Source organism: Trachemys scripta, chromosome 7 (genome assembly GCF_013100865.1).
Source record: "Trachemys scripta elegans isolate TJP31775 chromosome 7, CAS_Tse_1.0, whole genome shotgun sequence".
In the NCBI taxonomy this organism is placed as follows: Eukaryota; Metazoa; Chordata; order Testudines; family Emydidae; genus Trachemys; species Trachemys scripta.
Window position 1 is genome coordinate 97027431 of NC_048304.1, and position 25163 is coordinate 97052593.

Sequence of the window (25163 nt, forward strand, 5' to 3'; positions counted from 1 at the left end):
TAGGGCCAGATTCTGCCAGTAGCACAGTACACATGACTGTGTAACACTAGAGGAGGATTTGGTTCTATATATTTTGGTAATAGAGCCATTAATTAATTAGTTTTATGTTGTGAACTTTAGGAGTACATTTATTGCTTTTTCTTACCATGTAAAGTATGCTAGAGAATTTTAATGAGTTGACAATCTGCAATTTTAAAGGTTTTGGCTTTATTTAAGCTCACTTGGTGGGGATGGACATGTATAACTTCTCAAGGATTGGGAGGCGAATGTAGGACCAGATCCTATAGTACTTAGGCAAATTTCTCATTGATTTCAATGAGAGTTTTGCCTGAATAAGGAGTGTAGAACTTATTCCTTGGACAGGACGTTCAAATTCTGCTTTCAGTTACACAAGTGCAATTTCTATTGACGTCAGAGAGTTCACATGTCAGTAGGAAGTATACCATGTAACCGAGAAAACTTTGGCTCATTCCAGCCTACAAATCAGTCATGTATTTGTGTCAACAACAAGCATACGACTAAATGAAACCTGTCTAGAAACAGTTTTATTTAAAAAACTATCATGCAGCATATAGGCAATTTGCTTATAGTAATGCCCAAAGAGCGGTTTCCCTGTGAAACAATTATTTTCAGCAATTTTTATTTACATTAAATATTTTATTTCTGATTTTGGGATGATGATATCTTTATTAAATACAAAATCTAAAAGTTTAATATCTGATTGGCAAGAACATAACTTTCCACCATATAAAAGTACTGCAAGAGTAATTCTATACATTTAAGTGTAATATACTAAAGCAATATATAGAAGGTATGAAATAAGTTTAGATGCTTGAATAGTATCAGTCATTTTCATGAAACAAACACAATATTTCCTTGGCATAGTAGTCATATAAGTACAGGTAAAGGTTTTAACTGAAATATTAACTTGCTCACACAGGTGCAGAGCACACTTCATCTTTTAAAATATAAATGCTAAATAAACACAAAAGATTTTATAATAATCTGACTGACCCTAACAAACTGCTGGTTGTACAAAAATGCATCAACTAAACTGTTTGGCCCTTCACACTGGTGGAGCTTAAATCACTTTATGGATTGCTATTTTGCTCTGACAAGATGTAGCTTTTAAGTGGATGGCAACTTTTTGATTGAGAAAAAGCCAACAACTAAAGATAATTAAGAACAAGTTAAAAAAAGATAGATAATCTATTTTAAAAAGATTTGTCTGGCAATTCTACATCTGTCATTGCCATCTTTCTTCGCATACTGTAGTAATGTAAGAATACTTCAAACTACAGTACTTTTTATGTTGCAAATATATTCTATGAACACAATCAAAAGATAGCAACAAATTTTACTTCTTTAGTTGTGATTCAGGATTCACAGAATTGCTTCTTAATGACAAAGATTTATGCAAAAACTTCCTGATCACAGTCAGAGATCTGTTCTCAGTCACACCAGTAACAGAGCACAGATTTGGCCTTGTGTTGAAAATACATCACAGTGTGAAAAAATAATTGTAGTAGTTAATGGAAAGAATTAGGACACCCTGGGGGAAAAGGGAGCAGGAAGTTGGTGATCATATATTGCCATCGGATTGGGATCTTTTTCTCTTAAACATTGGACACAAACCACAACTTAAACACATGCATTTTCTATTGAATATTTACAAATTCAGCAGCAGGGTGTTACACTAGAAATTTATGTTATAATTTACAAAACACTACAAGTGTGCATCTCCCAATTTCTTATTAGTAAGCCATTTTCTTCTGTACCTAAAGATCTTAAGTCTTTCTAAACAATACAGAGTAAATGTCATTACAGTCAACATGACCAGGAGAACACTCCAATTACAAGAATATTTCCATGCAATCAATTCATACCTGGGATTTCAACAGGATGCTTCTCCTTTTTGAAACACAGTTCTGACACCACCACTTTATGATCTGAGAAATGCATTTTACTTGTTTATTTTAGCTGTTTTTTTTGGTAACATTAAGACCCCACCCCTCTGAAAACAATACAGAAATACTTAGCTTTATCAACAAGATACAGACAACGTTTTAGAGATTTTGCATAAGCCTGGGGTACCTTAATGAACTTTCTAGCTATCGCACCATATTTCATTGCCAGTCAGAGTGTTTTAGAAGCTCAGCTCACTGTAAAAATATTATAAATACCAACTTTGGCATGATGTAGTTACAAATTTGATGCAAAGTTATTTTGTGTTATACTTTTGAACATTGCAATACTAGGGAAGTAACCTCAGCACAGGCATAATCATGTTCATTTAAACTCACATACAAATTTTACAACTATTACTTATCACAACTGGAGATGAAGCAAGCAAGCCTTAAAAATTAGTCTTTTCATTAGGCCATGAAGGCAGAAGCAGATCAACACAGTGGTAAAATGTTGATTCAGATCTGAATTTTATATAGAGATAGGCTGGCTCAAGGGCATTAAAAATACACAGTGCAGTGTTTCCCTTTTTACTTATTCTGTCTTGATGTCCAATGGGAAGATTCTCCATCACTCAAAATCAAGAGTGTAGTTTTGACATTCATGATTTAAAACTAAGACAAAAGCAAACCCCATCAAAAATATAAGGCTAGCAGAGGATCTATATCCATACATTCAAATACATAGTGACAGGCTACAAATGTACTGTGCTTACATTAAAAATATAATCTATGTTTTGTCAATTATAATATGAATTCTCTTAGGCCAAAGCAGCACTGAAAGTTGAAACATTAGCTTCTTTACACATTACTTCTCTTCTGACATCATCTAAGGACGATTTTCATACTAGAGACTAGTCATTCTTTTTTTTCCCCATTTCTTAGGTCTAAGATTTTTCATTAGCTAGCATTTTATGATTCTGTGATAAGAAATATATCCATTTCAGATAGATACTGTTTTAGATAGTTTTAAAACTACTTTCACTCGAGTGTTTGCTTGGGAATTGATACAGGAGCCAAAGCCATTTTCATCCACAGTTTTATACGCAGGAGTTAGAATTAAACAAGCAGGTAAAATGTAAACAATTATTGAAATGTTGCCTTCATTCTGCGCAATGTGTCCTGAATTTTTCGGGAATGTTTTTCAGCTGGTATCTGATGGAAGTTGGCACAGTTGTCAGCTGCTAAAGCAGAAATATCTGCATCATTAAAATGAGCTATTCTTTGTTTGAGGTAAGACTGGAGCTTGAAATCTGTAGTAAAGGTATAGGGATTTTCTTGAAATGCATGAACCTGGCTCACAACTTTTGCAATGTTTCTTTAAAGAAAATAGAGAAAAACATTAGTCTGCTTTAGTGCTGATAATAAAACATTAAAAGGAAATTCAAAGGCACATGGCATCCATTTGTACAGTATTTCTCTCTCTAATAAGTTGCCAAAACGACTTAAGTGTTTTAAACTGCCAAAAGTGCACTGATGTGTTACTTCTTATGACTCACTAGACAATATAGGTGATATATGTATAATTAAAATAATTACCTAAGTTTAGTCCACTTATGAGCTCCGTTTGTCATAGTAAATCCTCCAGTTTCAAGCTGCTGGACGTGCATGGCCAGAACATGGGCTGATGGAATTGTAGGGAGCGTTTTGAATCTCTCTCCTTCCATCAAACACAAACTGTCACTTTTTAAAAACACCTGGTATAATTTACACAAGGAAAGCCCGTGATAAATGTCAGAGCAGGCTTCATGAAGTAGTCCTCGGTTTTATGCCTTTAACAAACATTTTTGTTTTACAGTAATTTTTTCATGTACACTATAGAAGTTAAAGTAGAGATGAAGGAGATAATGCATTTTATCAACCTGGTGGCAGCTCAATTAAGGTAGAGTATGGAACAGAAGTTACTTTAATTAGAAGATAGCCCATATGGAGTTCTTAATAAATGTTTCTAATTTACAACCAACATGTTATAGCTGGAATCACAGAATGCACCTTAGGGCTCAGCAAACTCAGTTTCACAAGTACATAAAGTTAGTGATGAAATGTTATGACAATTACTGAGAGATGTTGTTTGAGATTTTCAAAGGTCACTAGGGGACACAGCTATGTAATTCCCTTTTAAATTAATAGGAGCTGGGTGCCAATCTCCTAGCTGGCTCTGAAAATCTCTGCCCTTGTTTTCAGTCATTCAAAATAGAGTTTTACAAAACACTAGAGTGAAAGTGTTAACATTTAACTCTTGGTATGTGGTATCTTTAAAAAGTGGCAATGGGTTAGGCCTTGCATCAAAAGCCTAAATAATGGAGCAAGATAAGATGTCCAAGATGATTTTATTAGCACTATTAGCAGACTGGGGTACTGCTGACAACTGAGGTATTCCTGAGTCCCTTGGTGGGTAAGTAGACTGGCCTTTGTTTTGGGCTAAATAGTCCCAGGTGTTATTTGGTAAGACTGAATTGAGCATCCCTGCCTTCGCATTTTTCTCCCTTGGCAGTCAGTTAGAGCTTGAGCTTAGAGCAGCGGTGGGTTATCCACTGGAAGCTGCGGGTGGCCACGCAAATGTAAACAAATGGTCTAGTGGCCCGCCAGCGGCTTGCCCTGATGGGCTGCAGCTTGCTCACCATGGGCTTGGAGATCTTGCATACTGCAAGGCTAAATTTATTTAGTTTACTTTTGGGTTCGTCTGATAATTTGGACTCTTTGTATTCTTAAAGATTTATGGTCAGAAAAGTCATTGTTAAAACGGCAGTGTTCCCACACAAAATATTTGCTCCCTGTGTGCATTTGGCCATAACTGCTGATTTATTAACTAAAATAAATAGTTAATGGATCTGGTTGAAAAAAGGAAAGAATTCTGCAGAAACTTTTGGCAAATTCAAAAGCATTTGCCTGTTATGTTTTGTAATGGTCTAATTTTCCTTTTTATTGAAAAAAGGAAATTGAAGAAAACTGAAGTCTTTTCACACAAAAAAGACTAACAGTTTTCCAATAGGCCAAATTTAGACAAAATTTCATTATAAAATTCTAACCAGATCTTATTGTTAGTAATTTTTACTTCTGTTACCTCTGTAGCATCAACACACCTATGGTAGAGTGAACTGTTCTGCCCTGACTATCATCAAAAGAATTGTTAATTAAGTGCTAGTTGCACAATATTAATTTCTGGCAACTAGATGCAAGCCAGAAAAAAATGCAACTTGACTTTCAAAGCCCAGGTTGGCATTTTGGTCTTGGCAGGTGGAAAAACCCAAACAGTCAACTGCAAAGTAATCAAGTTTATGTGGAAGTCATTAAACAAGAAACAATTTTTTATACAGTATAAACTGTATTTTGGCTTCAGTCCTGCAAAGAGAACCAATGAAGCGTCACATAAGTATTTCACGTGAGAGATTCATACTGTACCTCAACAGCCTTGAGTTCTTCCATTATTTCAGACACTTTTGATGGTAAAATTTTCCAAGCCTTAAAAAAGGAAATAAAATACTTTGATATCTTTTCAGATTAATCTTGGTAATGGAACAGACTTACTTTTGCTAAAAACAAAATAGCTACATGGGGAAAAAAAATCCAGAAGTCTCACTTACTGGTAGCTGCCGTACTATAAGATTTTCCAGCCCTCTTAAGATTTGCATTGCGGTAGCAAAATTTCTTTGTTCATAGCAAGATTTTGCTATAAGGAGAAATTTTGATAGTAAATTCACCTGCAACTGGAAAAAATAAAGTTAAATATTAAAATCTACTACATCACACTGGTCTGGTCCATGACAAGGGGTCTTAGGCATTACGGTAATACAAATAATAAATAATAATAATTTGCTGGAGCTAAAACAAATAATATGTTTGAGAGTCATCACATGAAGCCAATTGCTATGAAGAAACTTAAGCAGGATACCATTTTATTTCCATTGAGGACATAGTCCAAAGGCCAAATTGCAACTCTACTGCCAGTAAAACTCTTGATTCTAAAACTCTTAACTGGGTGGGAAGACATACGGTAATTAATTCTAAGGAGGCAAAAGGACAGAAACAATCGGAAACAAGTGAGGGACTAAATGAAAATCACTCATCTAAATGAGTTCAAGTGTAGTACCAATTGTATAAACTGGCATTTTAAAAGCTGGCAAAATAAATAGACTGTTACATTCTGATTGGCTAAATTAAAACAACAAACTGAATAATACTATACTCAAAATTGACAGAGGATTAGAGAACTGTATGTTACGGCTGCCATATTCTGATAAATTACCCCATCTCAAGGCTTTGTTTTCAAAAGCAGCAAAAGCTGCTCTCCAATTTGTGTGTTTCTGAGAAGTGCGATAGACAAACAAGTAAACAAACAAAAACATCAGCAACAGTTATAAGGTAATTACAATTTGGGGGTTTGGTGACAAACCTTTCATAGTCTATTAAGGTTAATGAAAATATCAAAAGTCCATGATAAAGTTGTGATACTAGAGTTCTTTATTGCACAAATAGTCTGACTGAACACAGAGGAATATGAGGTAATTAGTCACCTGTAATTGTTGTTCTTTGAAGGTACCTATTTTTATGGATTACCACTTTGGGGTGAAAAGAACAGGAGTACTTGTGGCACCTTAGAGACTAACAAATTTATTAGAGCATAAGCTTTCGTGGACTATAGCCCATATATATGCATCCGAAGAAGTGGGCTGTAGTCCACGAAAGCTTATGCTCTAATAAATTTGTTAGTCTCTAAGGTGCCACAAGTACTCCTGTTCTTTTTGCTGATACAGACTAACACGGCTGCTACTCTGAAACCTGTCACTTTGGGGTGGATTTGCAGACCTGGATGGAGCTCCCATAACTTATCATTCTAAAACACATTACACACTACCCCTATTGAGGTATGAGTGCTCATCTCTCTTCACGTGGGAAGTAAAAATACTCCCATGATAGCCAATTGAAAGACAAAACAGAAATATTCTGTTCAGGAGTAAGAGGGTGAGGGGTAATTCACTGAGATGATAGCTTCAGAAAAGCAACAAATGAGCAACTGGCTCCTATCTAAAGATATTATCTTAATGATTCTCACTTATGGAGACATGCTCCAGGGAGGTCTCCAATATAAAAAGAAAAGAAATCGTGCACACAGTGATGTTCACTAAATGTATGGTGACCACTTGGAATTGGATTAGACTGGTTTAATCTGCATGGGCAGATTCAGTTCCAGGTCTAGAATCATGGTCAGAAAGGAATTGACCATTAAAGCATTGGGAGCAGTCTAAGTACTTCTTGCACTGCCAGTGGTGATGCTATTTGCTTCGCAGATAAAAACTTAGGGTTTAGGAACTTGAACTCTGTCGTCACCACAAATTTTTATACAAAAGTTGTTACCAACACCCACCATGATTTGTTATGGGACCACTGGTTTCTATTGACTTTATCATGATTAATTTAGAAAATGTTGTATTAATAAGTTAATGGAGAGATTTCTGATGAAGACATTCAGAATGTATATACCAATGCACAAAATGACTTCATGTTTAATAAACATCAAGCTTTATTTTTTCTCTTGAGGAAAGTATTAGTTCAATTGACCTTAAAAGTAGACTAGAAATGTGAGAAAATGAAATTAGAAGAGGAAAAAAAAAGGTACATTTTGTTTTAGGATTTGTTACTTGAGCTAAAACAGCAGCAGAACTGCAGCGCCCTGCCTCTCAAAGTTCTAGTTAGAAAGTCTTTCAATGCTAAGAAGGCCATTTCAGTAGCAGAAAGTCAGACATCTTATCTTCTATTAAGAATTCTTATATTCTATGAAGTCTTTAACCCCACCACCAGTACAGATCCAAAACACTAAGCGGATCTGCCAACAACTGTGCAACAAACTGTTGCCAACACATTGGCAGGCATATTTCAGGCTTTTTGTGTAGGTTTGATATATAGAAACAATAAACAATAGTAAATAACTAACTACTTCTTAAATTAATAACCAAATAAAAATTATAGCAAACCTTGGAAGTATGACTTGTAACAATTTCAGCAGCAACCCAGGTGCTGATATTGTCTGCATTTCTTAAAAGCTGTAAGAGGTACTTGTCTTGTATGCAATTTGGCAGAAAGAGGTTACAAACTTTAAATGACAGTGATTCAGTGGAAACAGCTCTGTGAAACACAAACATATAGAGAATTTAGACATTACAAATACAAGACATTAAGGAAAAGATGTTAACATTCTAATAATTTTTAAAATGAATAATATGTTGTTTAATTACAATCTCGATTAATACATTTTAAAAGGGCATTTGCTGGGATTCTATCATATGTTAATTTCTCTTTTCTGTGTAGACTTTATAATTCCAGTACCAACATACATTGTACATATCTACAGATGGGACTACTTAAAAAAAAAATCACAAGTTTTGCAACTTGAGCAATTTCTTTAGTTTGACTAACAATAACAAAGCATTTTTCCCATCATAAATAGTGGTCAAAGGGCCATACTCACTGAAAAGTTAGTCTGGCTTTTATTTTGTGGAATATGAACATGAACACAAAAAAGCGAGATTCTAAAAGAGAGTCCTGTCGGCACTACAACACAGTAGGAGCTAGATGGCATTTTTATTGGATTTTAAATGGTAGGGCAAAAGATCCAGCTTGTGTCCCCTTTCTCAGAGATGTCTAGAGTCTAGATGTTACAATTAACAATTACTAGATAGAAACTAACTGAATCCACATACCAATTAAGATGAATTAAAACAAAAACAAGGATAATGAAGATTGTGTGTGAACTGGTGATAATGTTAATATTTATTCTGGATTAGAGCTGGGCAAGTAATAAAAATCTGAATCACTTTTATTTAAAACCTGCAATAAAATTTCTATATGTTTGAATAATTCATATATATTTGTAATCAGTACTAAAAGATAGATAGAATGTCATTATTTTTCCATGTATATGGATACAATTACAATATAATATACTTGAAAAATATCACAGGCGGGGGGGCGGGGGAGGGGAAGGATAGCTTAGTGGTTTAAGCATTGGCCCGCTAAATCCAGGGTTGAGAGTTCAATCCTTGGAGGGGGCCATTTAGGAATCTGGGGCAAAAAAATTGGTCCTGCTAGAGAAGGCAGGGGACTGGACTTGATGGACTTTTCAAGGTCCCTTCCAGTTCTATGAGACAGGTATATCTCCATAATCACAGTACTTTTCAAAAACATATTCAGCAAATATTTTTGACCTGATCTACTCTGGTTTCAAGTCACGTGGACAATATGGCCTAAAGAAATTTTTTTGGTCTGCTGAACTTCATTTTACAAGTCATCTGAAGGATAAAACTCAATGTAAAAAGAAAATTCACAGTGAGGAATAATGGAAAGACAATGTAGATTCTCCATTTTCAACTTTCCATAGATACACAGTAATACAAAAATCAACAATGCATCAGCAGGAAGGGGGGGATAGGAAAAGTAACCCACTTACTTTTGTATAGTGGCACATTTCTCTTTGACACCAAGTGCTCTTGAATTTAGGAAGTGTACTGGATGGCATTTATGGAACATTTCCTGCATAGACAAAAAATTAAATCATAGTGATCATTAGGCTTGGCAATTATTTTAGGTATCACAAGAAATACTTTTTCTTCCTCTATGTTCTCTTCGCTAAGGTTCTCAGGAGAAACCATTACCAGAACTCCTGATACTAGGGACTCCAGACATTGCAGGGACTTGGGGAGGAAATTGGGCTATTTTTCCATTGGTGTTGTGAACCTCAGAATAAATAGCAATCAACACATGGGGGATAGGTGAGGGAGGGAAGGAAGAAGGGTGACTACATAATAAACATTTACACTGATTTGTCCTCACTCTCAATAGAATCCAGTCTTTTTACCTGTTGTAACAGTGTCAGTTGACAGCAAAGCTCTTGTGCACTATATTCAGTTAAGAGAGATCCTCCTTCATTTGCTTTAGCATAAGAGCCAGAGAATTCTTCTGTAGAACTGTAATAGCATGGCTTCGGTAAAACTGACCCAACTGTGTATGGTCTTTCTTTCTGATGATGTGTAATAGGGCCATTTCCTTTAGCGAGTTTCCAGTTAAAGCTCTATACAAGAAAAAAGTAGCTTATTACTGCTGTAACTTTCCTAAAGCCTACATTATGTCTCCTCTCAATATAACTTACTGAGGGAATGTCTACTCTGCAAACTTTTGCTCATGCAAGTTATGTCGGCATAAAGCCACCACAGTTAGTATATTGCTTCTGTGCAGGCATACGTGGCTCCTTATATTGGCGTTGTGAATACTTACCAGTAGTGCTTGTGTTGGTACACCACGCTGTACCTCATCAGTAGATTCCCAGAGTGCAACTTGCCACCATTCAGTGCACTCTGTTTTGGGAAGTTTGGATAATGCATGGTGGAGCAGAAACAAGTCATCCAAGGGTGACTGGGAGCAAGGGGTCAACTTCCCAGTATGCAACTTTCTCCATCCCATAATGTCATCTCTATCCCATAATATTCACCTTTTAAAAAAATCTCCCAGCACCCATGTAGCATTCTTCACTGTCTGCCATTTGACAGAAGCATAGAGCCTGCATAGCACTGGACTATTGTGATGAGGGTTGCAATCACAGGACACACAATCCTCCAGTATTTGCAGAGCTGCAAGAACCACCAAATCATCAGGGAACATGATGATTTTGTGGAGGACAGATTGCTGTGGGACGTAGCAAAAACCAGTTCAAGGTTGATGGTGGCATTCATGAAGCATTTGCAGATGGTGGAGTGCTGCTTCTGAGCCTGAGAAACGATCACTAACTGGTGGGATTTCATTGTAATGCAGACTTCGGATGATGAGCAATGGCTGCAGAGCTTTCAGATGTGCAAAGCCACAATCCTGGATCGGTGTGCTGAGCTCGCCCCAACCCTCAAGCGCAAGGACACCAGACTGAGAGCTGCACGGACAGTGGAGAAGCGAGTGGCAATGGCACTGTCTTGCAACTTGCTATGCTGGATTGCTACCAGTCAATGGGAAATCATTTTGGAGTTGGACAATCCACTTCGGGAACTGTTGTCATGCAAGCGTGAAGGATATAGTGGATGGATTTGCAGCAAAGGACTTACAGTGGATGAGGAGCTGGATATGAGTCAACAGTGTGCCCTTGTTGCTATTTGTTCATTAAAATATCTTTGCTACCCTACCACTTCAGTGCCTGAGGATATAAAAATTAGACATTCCAATAAATGCATCATATGATTGTTCAACTTATACAGGGTTACAGTTGCCAGTGATAAGTTAACATGATGTAATTTTAAATTAGCTGTAATTTGTATTAAATAATCATTCTTGTCTCTTCAGACTATAGAATGCTTCTCTTGAATTTAATTCATGTAAGAAGAAACTGAATGAATTTAGGGCCCCAGATTTAGTCTACCATAACACTGTAAGAACTGGTGAAGGAGAATACATACCCTAGACTTCAATTTTTTTTAATAATAATCTCTGTCCATGACCCATGCTGTCCAAGCTGACAAACTATTGAGTGGAGAGGGGAGAGAATATCCAATTTATGTTAGGCTTGCTCTGACATTTAACTGCCAGTAATGTAAAAAACCTAATTTGTTAGCGTGCACGTACACAGCTTTGATGACGTAGGCATAAAAACAAGAAAACTAAACCTATAAATGGAACCATTTTATTTATTTCTAGGTAGCCTAAAAAAGATATAGAGATAGTTTTAGTTTATAAAATACATATGGAGGTTTATTTTGTCCTATGATGGATTCAGCTTCTGTCTTGCTCTTGGGAACTCTCATTTCTTCCTCTCCCACACAGTTGGTGGCCCTAGTAGGGCTCAGTCTTTCACCTCCTCCTTTTCTACCTCTATACATTCTCACAGGTTGAGTTCCCTCCTCTACATGGATAACTTCTCATTAACTAGTCATGAATTTGTGCCTCTGACATCTCCACCTCAAAACATCCAAATCAGGCCTTGTGTCACAGGGTGCATCTTCAATGACCTTCATGGAGCTGTACTCACTTACAGTTTTGGACATTTAGACCTACTGTATGTTCTCTATGTTCAAAACGCACTGAATAGTTAAACCTTCACCATGTCACTGTCAACACTATCTTTCTTGTTCCAGAGTTCCCATCCTTACCCTCATCCTAGACTCCTGCTTTTGTGTGTATGTGTGTGTGTCTGTGTGTGTGTATCATGCATACTTTTGACTTTTCCCCCCTTCGGTATCTTGAGTTATTGTCCCTTCTTCATGAACTTCATTGCTGTGATATTAGTTCAGCCTCTAGTTACGTAATGACTTGATTACTATAACTGCCTGGTCTATAGCCTTGTACATTTCCATTTCTTTTCTCCTCCGAGTACATCAAAAAAATCCACTTATTTTCCTGCTACTTTATCCAAGTCTCCCTTCCTCTCTTCTTCATGCCCCATCTTTGCTATAAACTATCCAGAGTCATTTCCATAAAGCTCTGTTGATTTAACCCCTATTAATTCTATAGGATTTTTGTATAAAGGCAGTAACATTCTGTAAGCATATTGGGACAGGGATCCTGCTATTCAACTAGCATATTTGATCTGTGAAGCACTTTGGACTCTTTCTTGTGAAGATGCTTTTTTTCAAGCAAAGTCTATTGGATTCTCGGGACTCTGAAGTTACTTTGTACCAGCTGATGTCTTCTAATTCTGATTATTGAGAGTCAGTAGTGTAAGAGGAAGATGCAGTAAAGTTTTGAAATTCCGTAGGCAAAAAGCACTTTTTCTCCTGTTCATTTTAAACTTTTTTTTATATAGGTGTGACGTTCCTTTGGTGTTATCTGGACCAGTGATCTGCTAGGTCACTCCAATCCTCGACTCTGGGAGCCAGCCTTACTCTGCTCTGCTGTGAGAACCCCTACTTCCGGAGGCTGTTCACACACAGCCTCTAGCATGTAAGCTGCTCCCAGTTACGTGAGTGAGCACTTTCGGCCAGCCACAGCTTGGATTGTGCAACCGAATGACACTAGCTGATATCTCGAGTCCCAGACACAATCCTAGGAACCTCCATTTTGCAGTGTCCAGTTATGCCCGCTGGATGCTGCAAGTTTGTCAATTTAACAAAGAAATTGATATGTACCAGGCTTATTATTCCAAGGGGAATCTCTGACATGCTTCAAACCAAATGCACTGCTTCAGGTAGAATAAACAAACAAATTTATTAACTACAAAAGACAGATTTTAAGTGATTATAAGTCAAAGCGCAACAAATCAGATTTGGTGAAATGAAATAAAAGCAAAACGCATTCTAAGCTGATGTTAACACTTTCAGTGCCCTTACAAACTTAGATGCTTCTCACAACAGGCTGGCTGGCTGCCCTTCAGCCTGGCTCTCCCCTTTGATCGTGCTTCAGTCGCTTGGTGGTGATGTCTGTATATGGATGTGGAAGAGAGAGAGCAAACGTCTCTCCCTTTATCGTGTTCTTTCTTCCCTCTTGGCTTTGCCGCCCCACCCCTTCAGAATCAGGTGAGCATTACCTCATCATAGTCCCAAACTGACCAAGGGAAGGGGATGACTGACTCGAGAGTCCAACAGATCCTTTGTTGCTGCCTAGGCCAGTGTCCTTTGTTCCTGTGAGGCTGGGCTGGGTTTGTCCCATACATGCCCTGATGAGGTGTGAACTGCCTCTCTGCCCCTGGAGAGTTTTGCCTGGGCTTGTTTTAAGCCATGAGGACACATTTTCAGCCTCATAACTATATACATGAAATTACAACCTATAACATTATTATAACAGCAATGCTCAGTGGATCATGAGCCTTCCAAAGACACCCAACATGACAAACTTTGCACTGGATACCACAAAATCATATTATAAGGATGAACATGGGGGTGCATGGCGTTCCCCCGAGGTACTGAGCATCACACCTCCCCCCTTAGTTTACTGCAAGAGGGTTAGCCACTGAAGGCAGTTTGTGTTATAGTTCTCTTGGCATCCAGGCCATGAGGCAGCGTGCATCAGTTTTCCCATTCACACACAACAAACCAGGTTTGTTATGGTTTCTCTGCTGTGATAAACTTTAAATCTGTTTACAGGTATTAACTGAGAACTAGCGTTACCATAAGGTTTAACATCAGTAACAAAATTCTTATCCCAAAACTTAACATTAATACCAACATTTTTATCACAGATGGATGTTTACAAAAATCTTTATGATACCACACCCTCTGTTCAAATAGTGTAGTTTGAGGTTAGCTTGTTCACTACCCATGGTGTCCTTTGACTCTCTCTCATGTAATCAGTCACTGGCTTTTCTTTCCCTCCGGTGTTCCCCTCTGTGTGGGCTCTTAATTTAATCATGTTTCTGGAATTTTGGTGCCTCAGGGTCTGGCAAGCTAGGTGTTCAGGGGGATCCTGCACACTGGCTGACCTTTTGGGGAGCGGTCTCCCAATCCCAGGACTGTACATATGCAGAAAATCCAGCTCCCCTTTTGGGGTTACCCTGTGTTTCCCTCTCCCAGCACTGAGTCCTTCCCTGCCCCCTAGAGGGCTGTGATCTGTGCTCTGTGGGCTAGGTGTGCTTACCCTTCAATCAGATTCACCTTTTCCCAGCAGCTTTCCCATAACTGCTCTCTGTGTCTCACCAACCTGGGGGTATTTTCCCCCCCTGCCTCTCTGTCAGTTGGGTCATTTGTGTTCTCACAAACTACCACCTGGCAAATTCCTGGTCTTAACTCCTCTGCTGTCACAGGCATTGGAGCTGCATCTTGATGTAAAGAGAGATAGTTACTTTCCAAAAACTTATCAGAAATAGCACCCTGAAAAACTGGGACTTGGATTGGGGTACCCTCCGCCACCCCTTTCTCTGTCCCTGAGAAGTCAGCTGTGTGACTGCTCCCCTTCAGGTCGTCAGTTACACAGTTCCTTCTCAAAACCTAGGTCACTGGCTGAGTGCCTGGGTGCACAGATGCTGACCCAGCCATCCTCCTTGTGTCCTGGGCATCCTGCCCCAAGTGACTAGCGAGGAGACACTCCTGTAGTCCCGCTATTCCTTCCCCAGTTTCCTCCTCTGGACCCGCTCCTAAGACACATTTCTCTGTGCTCCCTAGGAAGGGTTCTGACCCTTGTTCACCTGCAAAACTGCCAGCTAACAACTGGGACAGTTTTCTTAATCACTGACAACACCTCTACTGCCCCTGTGCCTGAGGGCATGTTGCCTACTTCTGGAAAGGAGCTAGTCTCAGACCCTCCCATACTTGGAAGCACACTGCTTCTCTGTGTTACAGTCACAGGAATCCTCACCCACCTCAGTGGTTTCTGAGATTCCCTGCCCCTTCTCAGGGCTCTCCTCTTGGACACATTTCTCTATGCTCCCTAGAGCCAGGTTTGTCTCTGGTTCAGCTGCAACCTGCTGGCAGCTAACAACCTGGACAGTTCTCTCCCTGGCAGGTGTTACATCCCCATCTTTTCCTGATATGGTGTTCCCACCAGCTGCAATGCTCAACTGGGTCTGTGGATGAGAGGAAAGCAGTGGATGTGTTATTCCTTGACTTTAGCAAAGCTTTTGATACGGCCAGCAAGTTAAAGAAGTATGGGCTGGATGAATGGACTATAAGGTGCATAGAAAGCTGGCTAGATTGTCAGGCTCACCGGGTAGTGATCAACGGCTCCATGTCTAGTTGGCAGCCGGTTTCAAGCGGAGTGCTCCAAGGAGCCGGTTTTGTTCAATATCTTTATTAATGATCTGGAGGATGGTGCGGACTGCACTCTCAGCAAGTTTGCAGATGACACTAAACGTGGGAGGAGTGGTAGATACGCTGGAGGGTAGGGATAGGATACAGAGGGACCTAGACAAATTAGGGAATTGGGCCAAAAGAAACCTGATGAGGTTCAACAAGGACAAGTGCAGAGTCCTGCACTTAGGATGGAAGAATCCCATTCACTGTTACAGATTAGGGACCGAATGTCTAGGAAGCAGTTCTGCAGAAAAGGACCTAGGGGTTACAGTGGACGAGAAACTGGATATAAGTCAACAGTGTGCCTTTGTTGGCAAGAAGGCTAATGGCATTTTGGGCTGTATAAGTAGGTGCATTGCCAGCAGATTGAGGGATGTGATCATTCCCCTCTATTTGACATTTGTGAGGCCTCATCTGGAGTACTGTGTCCAGTTTTGGGCCCCACACTACAAGAAGGATGTGGGAAAATTGGAAAGAATCCAGCAGAGGGCAACAAAAATGATTAAGGGGCTGGAGCACGACTTATGAAGAGAGGCTGAGGGAACTGGAATTGTTTAGTCTGCAGAAGAGAAGAATGAGGGGGGATTTGATAGCTGCTTTCAACTACCTGAAAGGGGTTTCCAAAGAGGATGGATCTAGATTGTTCTCAGTGATACCTCATGACAGAACAAGGAGTAATGGTCTCAAGTTGCAGTGGGGGAGGTTTAGGTTGGATATTAGGAAAAACTTTTTCACTAGGAGGATGGTGAAGCACTGGAATGGGTTCCCTAGGGAGGTGGTGGAATCTCCTTCCTGAGAGGTTTTTAAGGTCAGGCTTGACAAAGCCCTGGCTGGGATGATTTAGTTGGGATTTGGTCAGGGGGTTAGACTAGATGACCTCCTGAGGTCCTTTCCAACCTGATTCTATGAACCAACCTCCCACCTGGAAGCATGTGGCTTCCCCAGACTGCAGAAGAATCAAGGAGATTCTCTCCCATTCTCTCAGCAGTTCCTGAGATCTTATCCTTTCCCTCGGGAGGTCCAGCATAAAACTCCCTCCTGCTGCAGGCAAATACTTTAACTTCAGCTATATAAAGAAAATCATTATCAAGGAGCAGGTCGACTAGGAGGCGTTCCATTACCCCCACAGTCAAAACACTTTCCAAACCTTCCCAAACCACATGGATTTTAGCTAGTGGTACGAGGAATCTGCAGACCCCCCCAATCTCTGCCATTTGACCAGGTAACATACTGGCCTTCGGGACCACACTCTGCTTAACCAGAGAGAGCTGGGTCCCTGTATCCCTCTACCCCAAGCATTCCCTGTCATGAATTTGGATAACCTTAACATGCTTCATATCTGGTTCTGCAGAGGTTAATCTCACAAAACCAATATGATAGGTTTCAATTGCTTGGCGGGTTTCTGTGTTGAGGACAGCAGAACTAACATGAGCTATTGGTTGCCTGCTTCCTCCTAGCACAGGGCATTTATTCCTCAGGAATTACACTGAGGGCACCTTTTGGGCTCTTTTGATTTTACAGGAGATTTGGGATGAGTGCTAGAGGAATGGTTTTGGGGAGGTGAGTACCCAGCCTCCCACCCTCTTGCTAGGGATAAAATGGGATCTTCCCACCAATTTTAAACCCCTCTTTCTGTGGCCTGCCCTCAATAGATACCCGAGTCTGTTCAAAGGCATCAGTCAAAAAAGCCATCTCATCCACAGTCTTTACATCTTTGTCCCATAGACACTGCTTTACATCAGCCTTACATATGCTCAAGAAATGCTCTTGAGCAACAAGATGAAGCATTCCTTCAAAACTTGCCATCTCTTTACCCCTCACCCATTTTCCCAACAATCTTTCATTTTGTTTACATATTCCCCATTACTCATCCCAATATCTCTTTTAAGATTCCTAAATTTAATTCTATATGTTTCAGGGGTAATCTGAAAACTTTGCAAAACAGTATTTTTAAATTTACAATAGTTTACAGCATCTTCAATAGGCATTCCATTAAATATATTTTGAGCTTTACCAGTTAATTTCACAATCGGGGTAGGAACTCTCTTATCAGGGATTTCATGTATTACACACAGCCTTTCAAAGGTAGTCAGATATTCAGCAATATCACCCTCCTCACTGTATGCAGGACATAAGTGTTCCCACTTGTGGATTTTTGGAGCGATGGGAGTTGTCGGAGTTGAGGGCCTCTGGTTCTGCTTCTCTAGCAGGTCCAGCTGGTGTTTTCTCTCTTTCTTCCTGCTCTCTTTCTTCCCACTCTCTTTCTCTTGCTTTTTCTTCCATAGCCCTTCTGTGTGCAGCCTCCTCTTCTTTGAGCTTCATTTCTGCCTGACATATTTGAAACTTGCGGTCCTCTGCTGCTTCCAGTCTGGCCAGCTCTAGTTTTGTAGCTGTTTCACTGGTAGTCATTTTTCTGCTTTCTTGTGCTTATTTCCCTCACGCGAAATAAACAAAACAGAAAATAACAAAACTTTGACCTCCTCCTGACTGTTCTTAGCCACTGCACTTAAGACTCACTGAAAATCACAAATATCAGTGCTTAAAGGGTGAACTCCACTTGGAGTAACAAGCCGTACATACACCCTGCTCGCTGCGCCACTGCGCTGTTCCCCTAGTGTTATCTGGACCAGTGATCTGCTAGGTCACGCCAATCCTCGACTCTGGGAGCCAGCCTTACCCTGCTCTACTGTGAGAACCCCAACACACACAGCCTCTAGCATGTAAGCTACTCTCAGTTACATGAGTGAGCACTGTTGGCCAGCTGCTGCTTGGATTGTGCAATTGAATGACACTAGCTGATATCTTCAGTCCCAGACACAACCCTAGGAACCTCCATCTTGCAGTGTTCAGTTATGCCTGCTAGACGCTGGAAGCTTATATGAGTTCATCAATTTAATAAAGAAATTTATATGTACCAGGCTTGTTATCCCAAGGGGAGTCTCTGACATGCTTCAAATCAAATCTGCTTCAGGTAGGATAAACAAACAAATGTATTAACTACAAAAGACAGATTTTAAGTGATTATAAGTCAAAGCACAAGAAGTCAGATTTGGTGAAATGAAATAAAAGCAAAATGCATTCTAAGCTGATCTTAACACTTTCAGTGCCCTTACAAACTTAGATGCTTCTGACCACAGGCTGGCTGGCTGCCCTTCAGCCAGGCTCTCCCCTTTGATCGGCGCTTCAATCGCTTGGTGGTGGTGTCTGTATATGGATGTGGAAGAGAGAGAGCAAACGTCTCTCCCTTTATCGTGTTCTTTCTTCCCTCTTGGCTTTGCCGCCCCACCCCTTCAGAGTCAGGTGAGCATTACCTCATCATAGTCCCAAACTGACCAAGGGAAGGGGATGACTGACTCGAGAGTCCAACAGATCCTTTGTTGCTGCCTAGGCCAGTGTCCTTTGTTCCTGTGAGGCTGGGCTGGGTTTGTCCCATACGTGCCCTGATGAGGTGTGAACTGCCCCTCTGCTCCTGGAGAGTCTTGCCTGGGCTTGTTTTAAGCCATGAGGACACATTTTCAGCCTCATAACTATATACATGAAATTACAACCTATAACATTACTATAACAACAACATTCAGTTCATCATGATCCTTCTTAAGACATCCAACATGACAAACTTTGCATTGGATACCACACAATCATATTATAAGGATGAACATGGGAGTGCATGGCGTTCCCCCGAGGTACTGAGTGTCACAATAAGTTATTTACAACAGTAGCAAATTTCTTAGGGAAAAATATTCTTTCAGCAATTATGAGTCACAAAATGGAACAGAAGTAAACATTTTACAGCCTCTAAAATTAGTATGACTATAGCAAATCATTACTGAATCAGCAAATCACTTAAGCACATGCTAAACCTTAAGGCAATGGGACTTAAGCACATATATAAGAGGTTTGCTGAATTGGGGCCTAAAGTGTTACATTCAATATTACTTTATTTTTGCAAGAGTAATATACAAGAGAGCTCCCTATATAAAGTAAGCTAAAGAAACTACGTGCCTTTTGGGAGAGATCTTCAGAGAGCTTTTTGCACAATGAGTGTAAAGATTTTGTATCATCCTCTTCTTCCTCCTTCCACTCATCCCAGTTATAGCACTGGAAAGCACTGTCACGTTTCCCGCCAGTAGCATTTTCAAGCACTGCCAGCAAACGTTCACCATAGCCATTTAATGGAGCAATCTAAATGGAAGGTAAGTTTTAGTAGGCAATTCTATTTATTTTTCATCAAAAAATTAGTAATGAAGTAAAGAGCATTTATAAGAAAATTCACGTATTTTATTACAGCCATATAACAAAAAAGTGTCACTAGGCATAATTTTTTCACACTAATTTTACTCAGAAAGATAAGGGTCCTAATAATAGCGTTTACTTATATACCATAACTACATTTGTTTTAATTGACATTTTACTTAAAGCTTTCACCAAAATAACAAGTTATAACAAGTTACCTTGGAAGAAATAAAGTCTTGTAGTATGCACAAAAGATCAGTTTTTATTGCAAAGTCTACAATATAACAGTCTTCAATCCAAGCCTGCAGAATGTAGAAACTCCGGTTGTATATTTTGATAAGCAGAGAGGTGGGATCCCCATTTGCACTGGTAATATGAGAAAGGCAGTGAGTGCACTGAAACTGTCATTTTAGTCTAATCTTAAAAAGAGGTTGAGAGAGAAGTGCAAGAATTTTCTGCCAGTTGTATTACTTAAACAAACAAAAAAACCAAGTCTCCCTTTCTCTGGCATCTACACCTCTAGAGGAACAAAAGTTTCATTTATAAAAATGTCCCAATACCCAGCTACTTACTGAGGTAAAACCCCCACTGAAGTCAATAGTAGTTCAGAGTGGAAATAGGAAGAAAACATATTGCCTGGTACAGAACTTACACTATTTTCACGGTGTTCCACTCTTATGCCTGGTCTACACCTAACACTTAAGTCGACCTACCTACATCATAACAAAAATGTTGTGCCGTGTGCAATGTAGTTAGGTTGAACTAAGCGCCACTGCAGATACAGCTTGGTTGATGGAAGATTTTTTCCATTGACCTAACTACCATCCCTGGAAGGGATGGATTTACTATTGTGATAGAAAAACCCCTTCTGTCGATGTAGAAAATGTCTGTGCCTCTGCAACGCTTGCAGTGCAGACATTCCTTTATTCACAAGAAAATCTTTTTTTTTTTAAAAAGAAACAAAATTCAACTCAATTAGGTGCTTCTTTTTAGAAATACTTCTTTCACATTGGGGAGAAAAGTCTCTAGCACTTTGACAGTTTTGTTCACAGAAACTTACTGTACCTGGATAAAGTGCTGCTGATTATATCAAGAAGAAACTTCAACAATTCTTCTTGTGTGCAGAAATAACGAAATGTGTAGAGGAACTGCTGTACATAACCTTCTAAAAATGCATTTCTGTGGGATACAAGAAAAAACTTCAGATAAGCAATGATATAGTTTTTCTTGTATTAAAGCATAGCAACAAAAAAAGTTACAACTAGAGCAGATTGAAAGTCTGAATTCCCATTCCATTGAAAATTCTGAAGTTAAAAAAAAAAAGTTCCATTTTGGAATAAAAAAAAAAATTTGGAATTTCCATGATGGGAACTCTAAACATTAAACTAATTATTTGACTTTTCAAAATTAGAAAAATTCCAAATTAACCATCTCAATTTCCACATTCTTATTTTTTAATTTAATTTTTATACGATATATTCGGTGGTTTTAGAATGATTAAAAAAGCTGCTACTCTTATTTATACTGCTTGAAGGATCTTATTTTCTTGTTCAAAGTACTGATTGTCTGGTGCAGTCAGGATGATAGAGAGGCAGGCAGGGGAGCTGGCAAGAAACCAGACTGGTTTCCACTGGAATTCTGCATGGGGCTCATCAACATTTTAATTTCCTGTGGAACATTTCACCTCTGTCAAAACAACAGTTTGTGATGGAACTGTTCTTCTGGAAAGTTTCCAGCTTGATCTAGTTACAACTGAAATATTCTTATTTTTCATATTTTTATTTCTTAAGAACCAGTAACTTCAATTCCTGAACTTCATGTTTCTTTATTAAAAACTTTAGCTCCTTTATCGTTAAAATATTATGTGTACCATGGCTAGAAGAAAACACTAGAAACAATATGCTGGACAATGCTACTGAAATCAGCTAAAACTCTTACTCCTGGTGGAATTCTGCACCAAAAAAATAAAAATTATGTGCCGAATATTTTAAAATTATGCAAAATTCTGCATATTTTATTTGTCAATAAATGCAATATAATCACTCCAATTTCAATTATTTTGGTAATTTATTTCAAAATACCCAGCAACAATACAGACAACAGCAAAAAAGATGCCTCAAAGAAACATCTACAACAACCCAGTTCCAGTTGGGGGGGGATATTGGAGGGGGCTGTGTGGGGCCCCCAGAGCCGAGACACCTGCACTCCCATCCCCCCAGAGCCCAGCCATGGAGCAGCCTCCATCCCAGACACCAGCTCCTCCCCCAACCCCCCAGAGCCCAGCCACGGGGCAGCCCTGAGCCCAGACACCAGACCCCTCTCCCCACAGAGCCCAGCCACAGGGCAGCCCCCAGTCCAGACACCAGCACCCCCAGAGCCTTTACTCCCCACAACTTCTTTACTGTCCCACTGGGGGACATGGTGTGCTGAGGCTCCGTCCTTCTTCATCCTTTGCCAGAGCTGGCTGGGTCTCCCAGGCCCTCTCCCTTCCCTGAGAGAATGAGGATCAAAAAGCATGCAGCCTCCAGTCCAGCCAGTGACTGTGAGCTGGGCTCTGCAGAATCCAGTGGCCCGTAGTGAAGGCCAGAAATTCTGGGGTGGTGGGGGGGGGGAGAAACAGGGAAGTCTGCAAAATTCTGCATTCTGCAGTGGTGCAGAATTCTCCCAGGAGTAAATTTTGTGAGAGAAGCTGATGAAATGCCCAAGTATACTGATATTCATCCAGTGCTGGAGAGGAAAATGGTGATGCCTACTTCTTATGTAGCATTTGTCACTGATAAATCGCAAAAGCACTTCACAAAAGGAGATATGCATTATTATCCTCATTTTACAGATGGGGAAAAGGAGTCCTAAAACAAGTCATTGGCAGAACTGGGAATGAAACCCAAGTTTCTCAAGTCCCAATCCAGTGCCATATCCACTAGACTATGAGGCTCTGATAGTTTTCGGGGGCCAAGACATGAGTTTACATACCATCATGACCAGGGCCGCTGAGAGCGGGTTCGGGCCCTGGTGAAAATTTTTTTTCAGGCCCCCCAGCAAGGGCGGACCGGCTAAACAGGGCCGACCAGAGTGGGGGGGAAGCCCGGCCCCGGGACCCCTTCCGGACCACCGGGCCCTAGTAATTTGTAACGGCTTCCCCTTGCCCCCGTCGGCTCTGATCACGACAGTCCATCTGTTCAAACACTACAGCGGTGAAAGTGGTACAGTTACCCTGCTGTAGTATAGATGCTTCTTACACCAGTGGAGGGGGTATTTCCGTCAATGTAATTAATCCACCTCTGCAAGACGTAGTGGCTATTCAATCTAGCTGCATCTATAGTGGGGGTCGGATCAACTTAACTACGGCATACAGGGGGCAAAATTTTTCACAGCCCTGAGTCATGTAGCTTGGTTGATCTAATTTTTAGGTGCATACTAGGCCTCAGACCTAGGGTTACCATATTTCAGCAAGCAAAAAAGAGGACGGGAGGAGCCCCGCCCTAGCCCCGCCCCTGCCCCTCCCACTTCCCGCCCCCCCAGAACCCCCAACCCTCCCCCCGTTCCTTGTCCCCTGACTGCCCCCTCCTGGGACCCCTGCCCCTAACTGCCCCCCAGGACTCCACTCCCTATCTAAGCCTCCCTGCCTCTTGTCCCCTGACTGCCCCAACCCTTATCCACACCCCCACCCCCAGACAGACCCCTGGGACTCCCACGCCCCATCCAACCATTCCCCACCCCCTGACAGCCCCCCCCAGAACTCCCAACCCATCTAAACCCCTCTGCTCCCTGTCCCCTGACTGCTCCGATCCCTCTCCCCACTCCTGCCCCCTGACAGCTCCCCCCCAGAACTCCCAGCCCCCCACCCCCCCGCTCCTTGTCCCCTGACTGCCCCCTCCTGGGACCCCTGTTCCTAACTGCCCTCCAGAACACCACCCCCTACCTAAGACTCCCTGTTCCTTGTCCCCTAACTGCCCCCTCCTAAGACCCCCCCCAACTGCCCCCCAGGACCCTACCCCCTACCTGTACCCTGACTGCCCAAAACTTTCTCCACCCCCCCCAAAAAGCCCCCCCCGTTTCTTGACTGCCCCCTCCAGAACCTCCCTGCCCCTTCTCCTGCCCCCTGGCCCCCTTACCCTGCTGCTCAGAACAGGGTGTTGGGCTCTGTGCGAGCCGGACACATGGCTGCGCTCCCCAGCACAACAAAACCCGGTCCCTGGCCCTGCACAGTGCTGCCGGACCGGGCTGCAGGGGAGAGCTGCGCTTGTATCAGCACAAAGTGCTCTCGCTCCCGTTTTGCTACGCTGCATGGCAGAAACCGTTCCCAGTTGCAAAAGGGGAGGGCTGCACTTTGTGCTGATACACTTGCTCAGAATGCAGGGCGGAGCTCCTCTACAGCTGCTTCGGAATCCAGCCCGGGACTTCCCTGCAGCCCTCCCAGCCGCTCGGTCTGCTCTGCCGGGGGAGGGGGGAAATCCCAGACATTTTGAGTGCTTTACAAATTCCCCCCGGACGCTATTTTTAGCACAAAAAGGAGGACATGTTCGGGTAAATCCGGACGAATGGTAACCCTATCAGACCCAAATCTAGTGCCTAGTTCAAGAACCTGGGCAGAGTGCCAGGGAGAAATGTGAGGAGAGGAATCATGTTGCCCCCATCACCCATGGCTGGTTTAATATGGTGGGGGGGGGGGGAGGGAGGTTGGATCAGGTCTCAGGCCTTCAACCAGGCCCATTATTACCTGGCTTCCTTTTTTGCCATTTGGATGCTGACTACGGCAATTAAATACTATTTTTGCATACCATTAAGTTAATACAAGCAAAGGAGTAGTTATATAATGCTGACAAGCATTATTTATGGAAGCTAGATTTGTATGAATTCTGTATTTTTAAATTGAATTATGTTTTTTCTGCTCTGTAAATTAGGGACTTATAGAATACAGCATACCTGGAGTATAGATATGCCATTAACCCAAGTGGTGTCCCAGCTTGTAGAATCCTTGACCTGTTTTGATTATTATATTGGTGCTTTATCATATTATAGAATATGAGCAATGACGACTCATCCAAAGGGCTGACATCCGACACATCAGTTCTTGTAATATTAACTACTGTAGGTAGTGCACATGATTCCACTCCCCACTGCTCTGCATACATGATCTGTGTGAAGAAGAGTCAAAGCAATGTAAAAGGAAATAATTGAAAAAATTATGAAAATGAAAAATCGGAGGAAAAGTCAATTCAACTTAAAGCCACAATCACATTTAAAATCATTCTTTTTAACAAGACTAGTAAAC

At 40.9% G+C, this 25163-nt stretch overlaps 1 protein-coding gene across 5 annotated transcripts in view; it reads right to left on the reverse strand.

The window, feature by feature from the left end:
- Positions 1-527: 527 nt before the first annotated feature.
- Positions 528-25163, reverse strand: part of KNDC1 (kinase non-catalytic C-lobe domain containing 1) — a 123559-nt gene continuing 98923 nt past the window's right edge. For 4 of the 5 annotated variants that reach the window (XM_034777261.1, XM_034777260.1, XM_034777264.1 and 1 more), the window contains 11 exons: positions 24815-25026; positions 20954-21067; positions 20107-20254; positions 19658-19837; positions 9817-10029; positions 9409-9491; positions 7937-8087; positions 5549-5671; positions 5367-5426; positions 3504-3661; positions 528-3282 (listed from right to left, as the gene is read on the reverse strand). In XM_034777261.1, coding sequence (XP_034633152.1) covers positions 3051-3282; positions 3504-3661; positions 5367-5426; positions 5549-5671; positions 7937-8087; positions 9409-9491; positions 9817-10029; positions 19658-19837; positions 20107-20254; positions 20954-21067; positions 24815-25026 — 1674 coding nt within the window. In that variant the 3' untranslated portion in view covers positions 528-3050. The remainder of the gene's footprint in view (positions 3283-3503; positions 3662-5366; positions 5427-5548; positions 5672-7936; positions 8088-9408; positions 9492-9816; positions 10030-19657; positions 19838-20106; positions 20255-20953; positions 21068-24814; positions 25027-25163) is intronic. The other variant, XM_034777262.1, reaches the window with a different exon arrangement.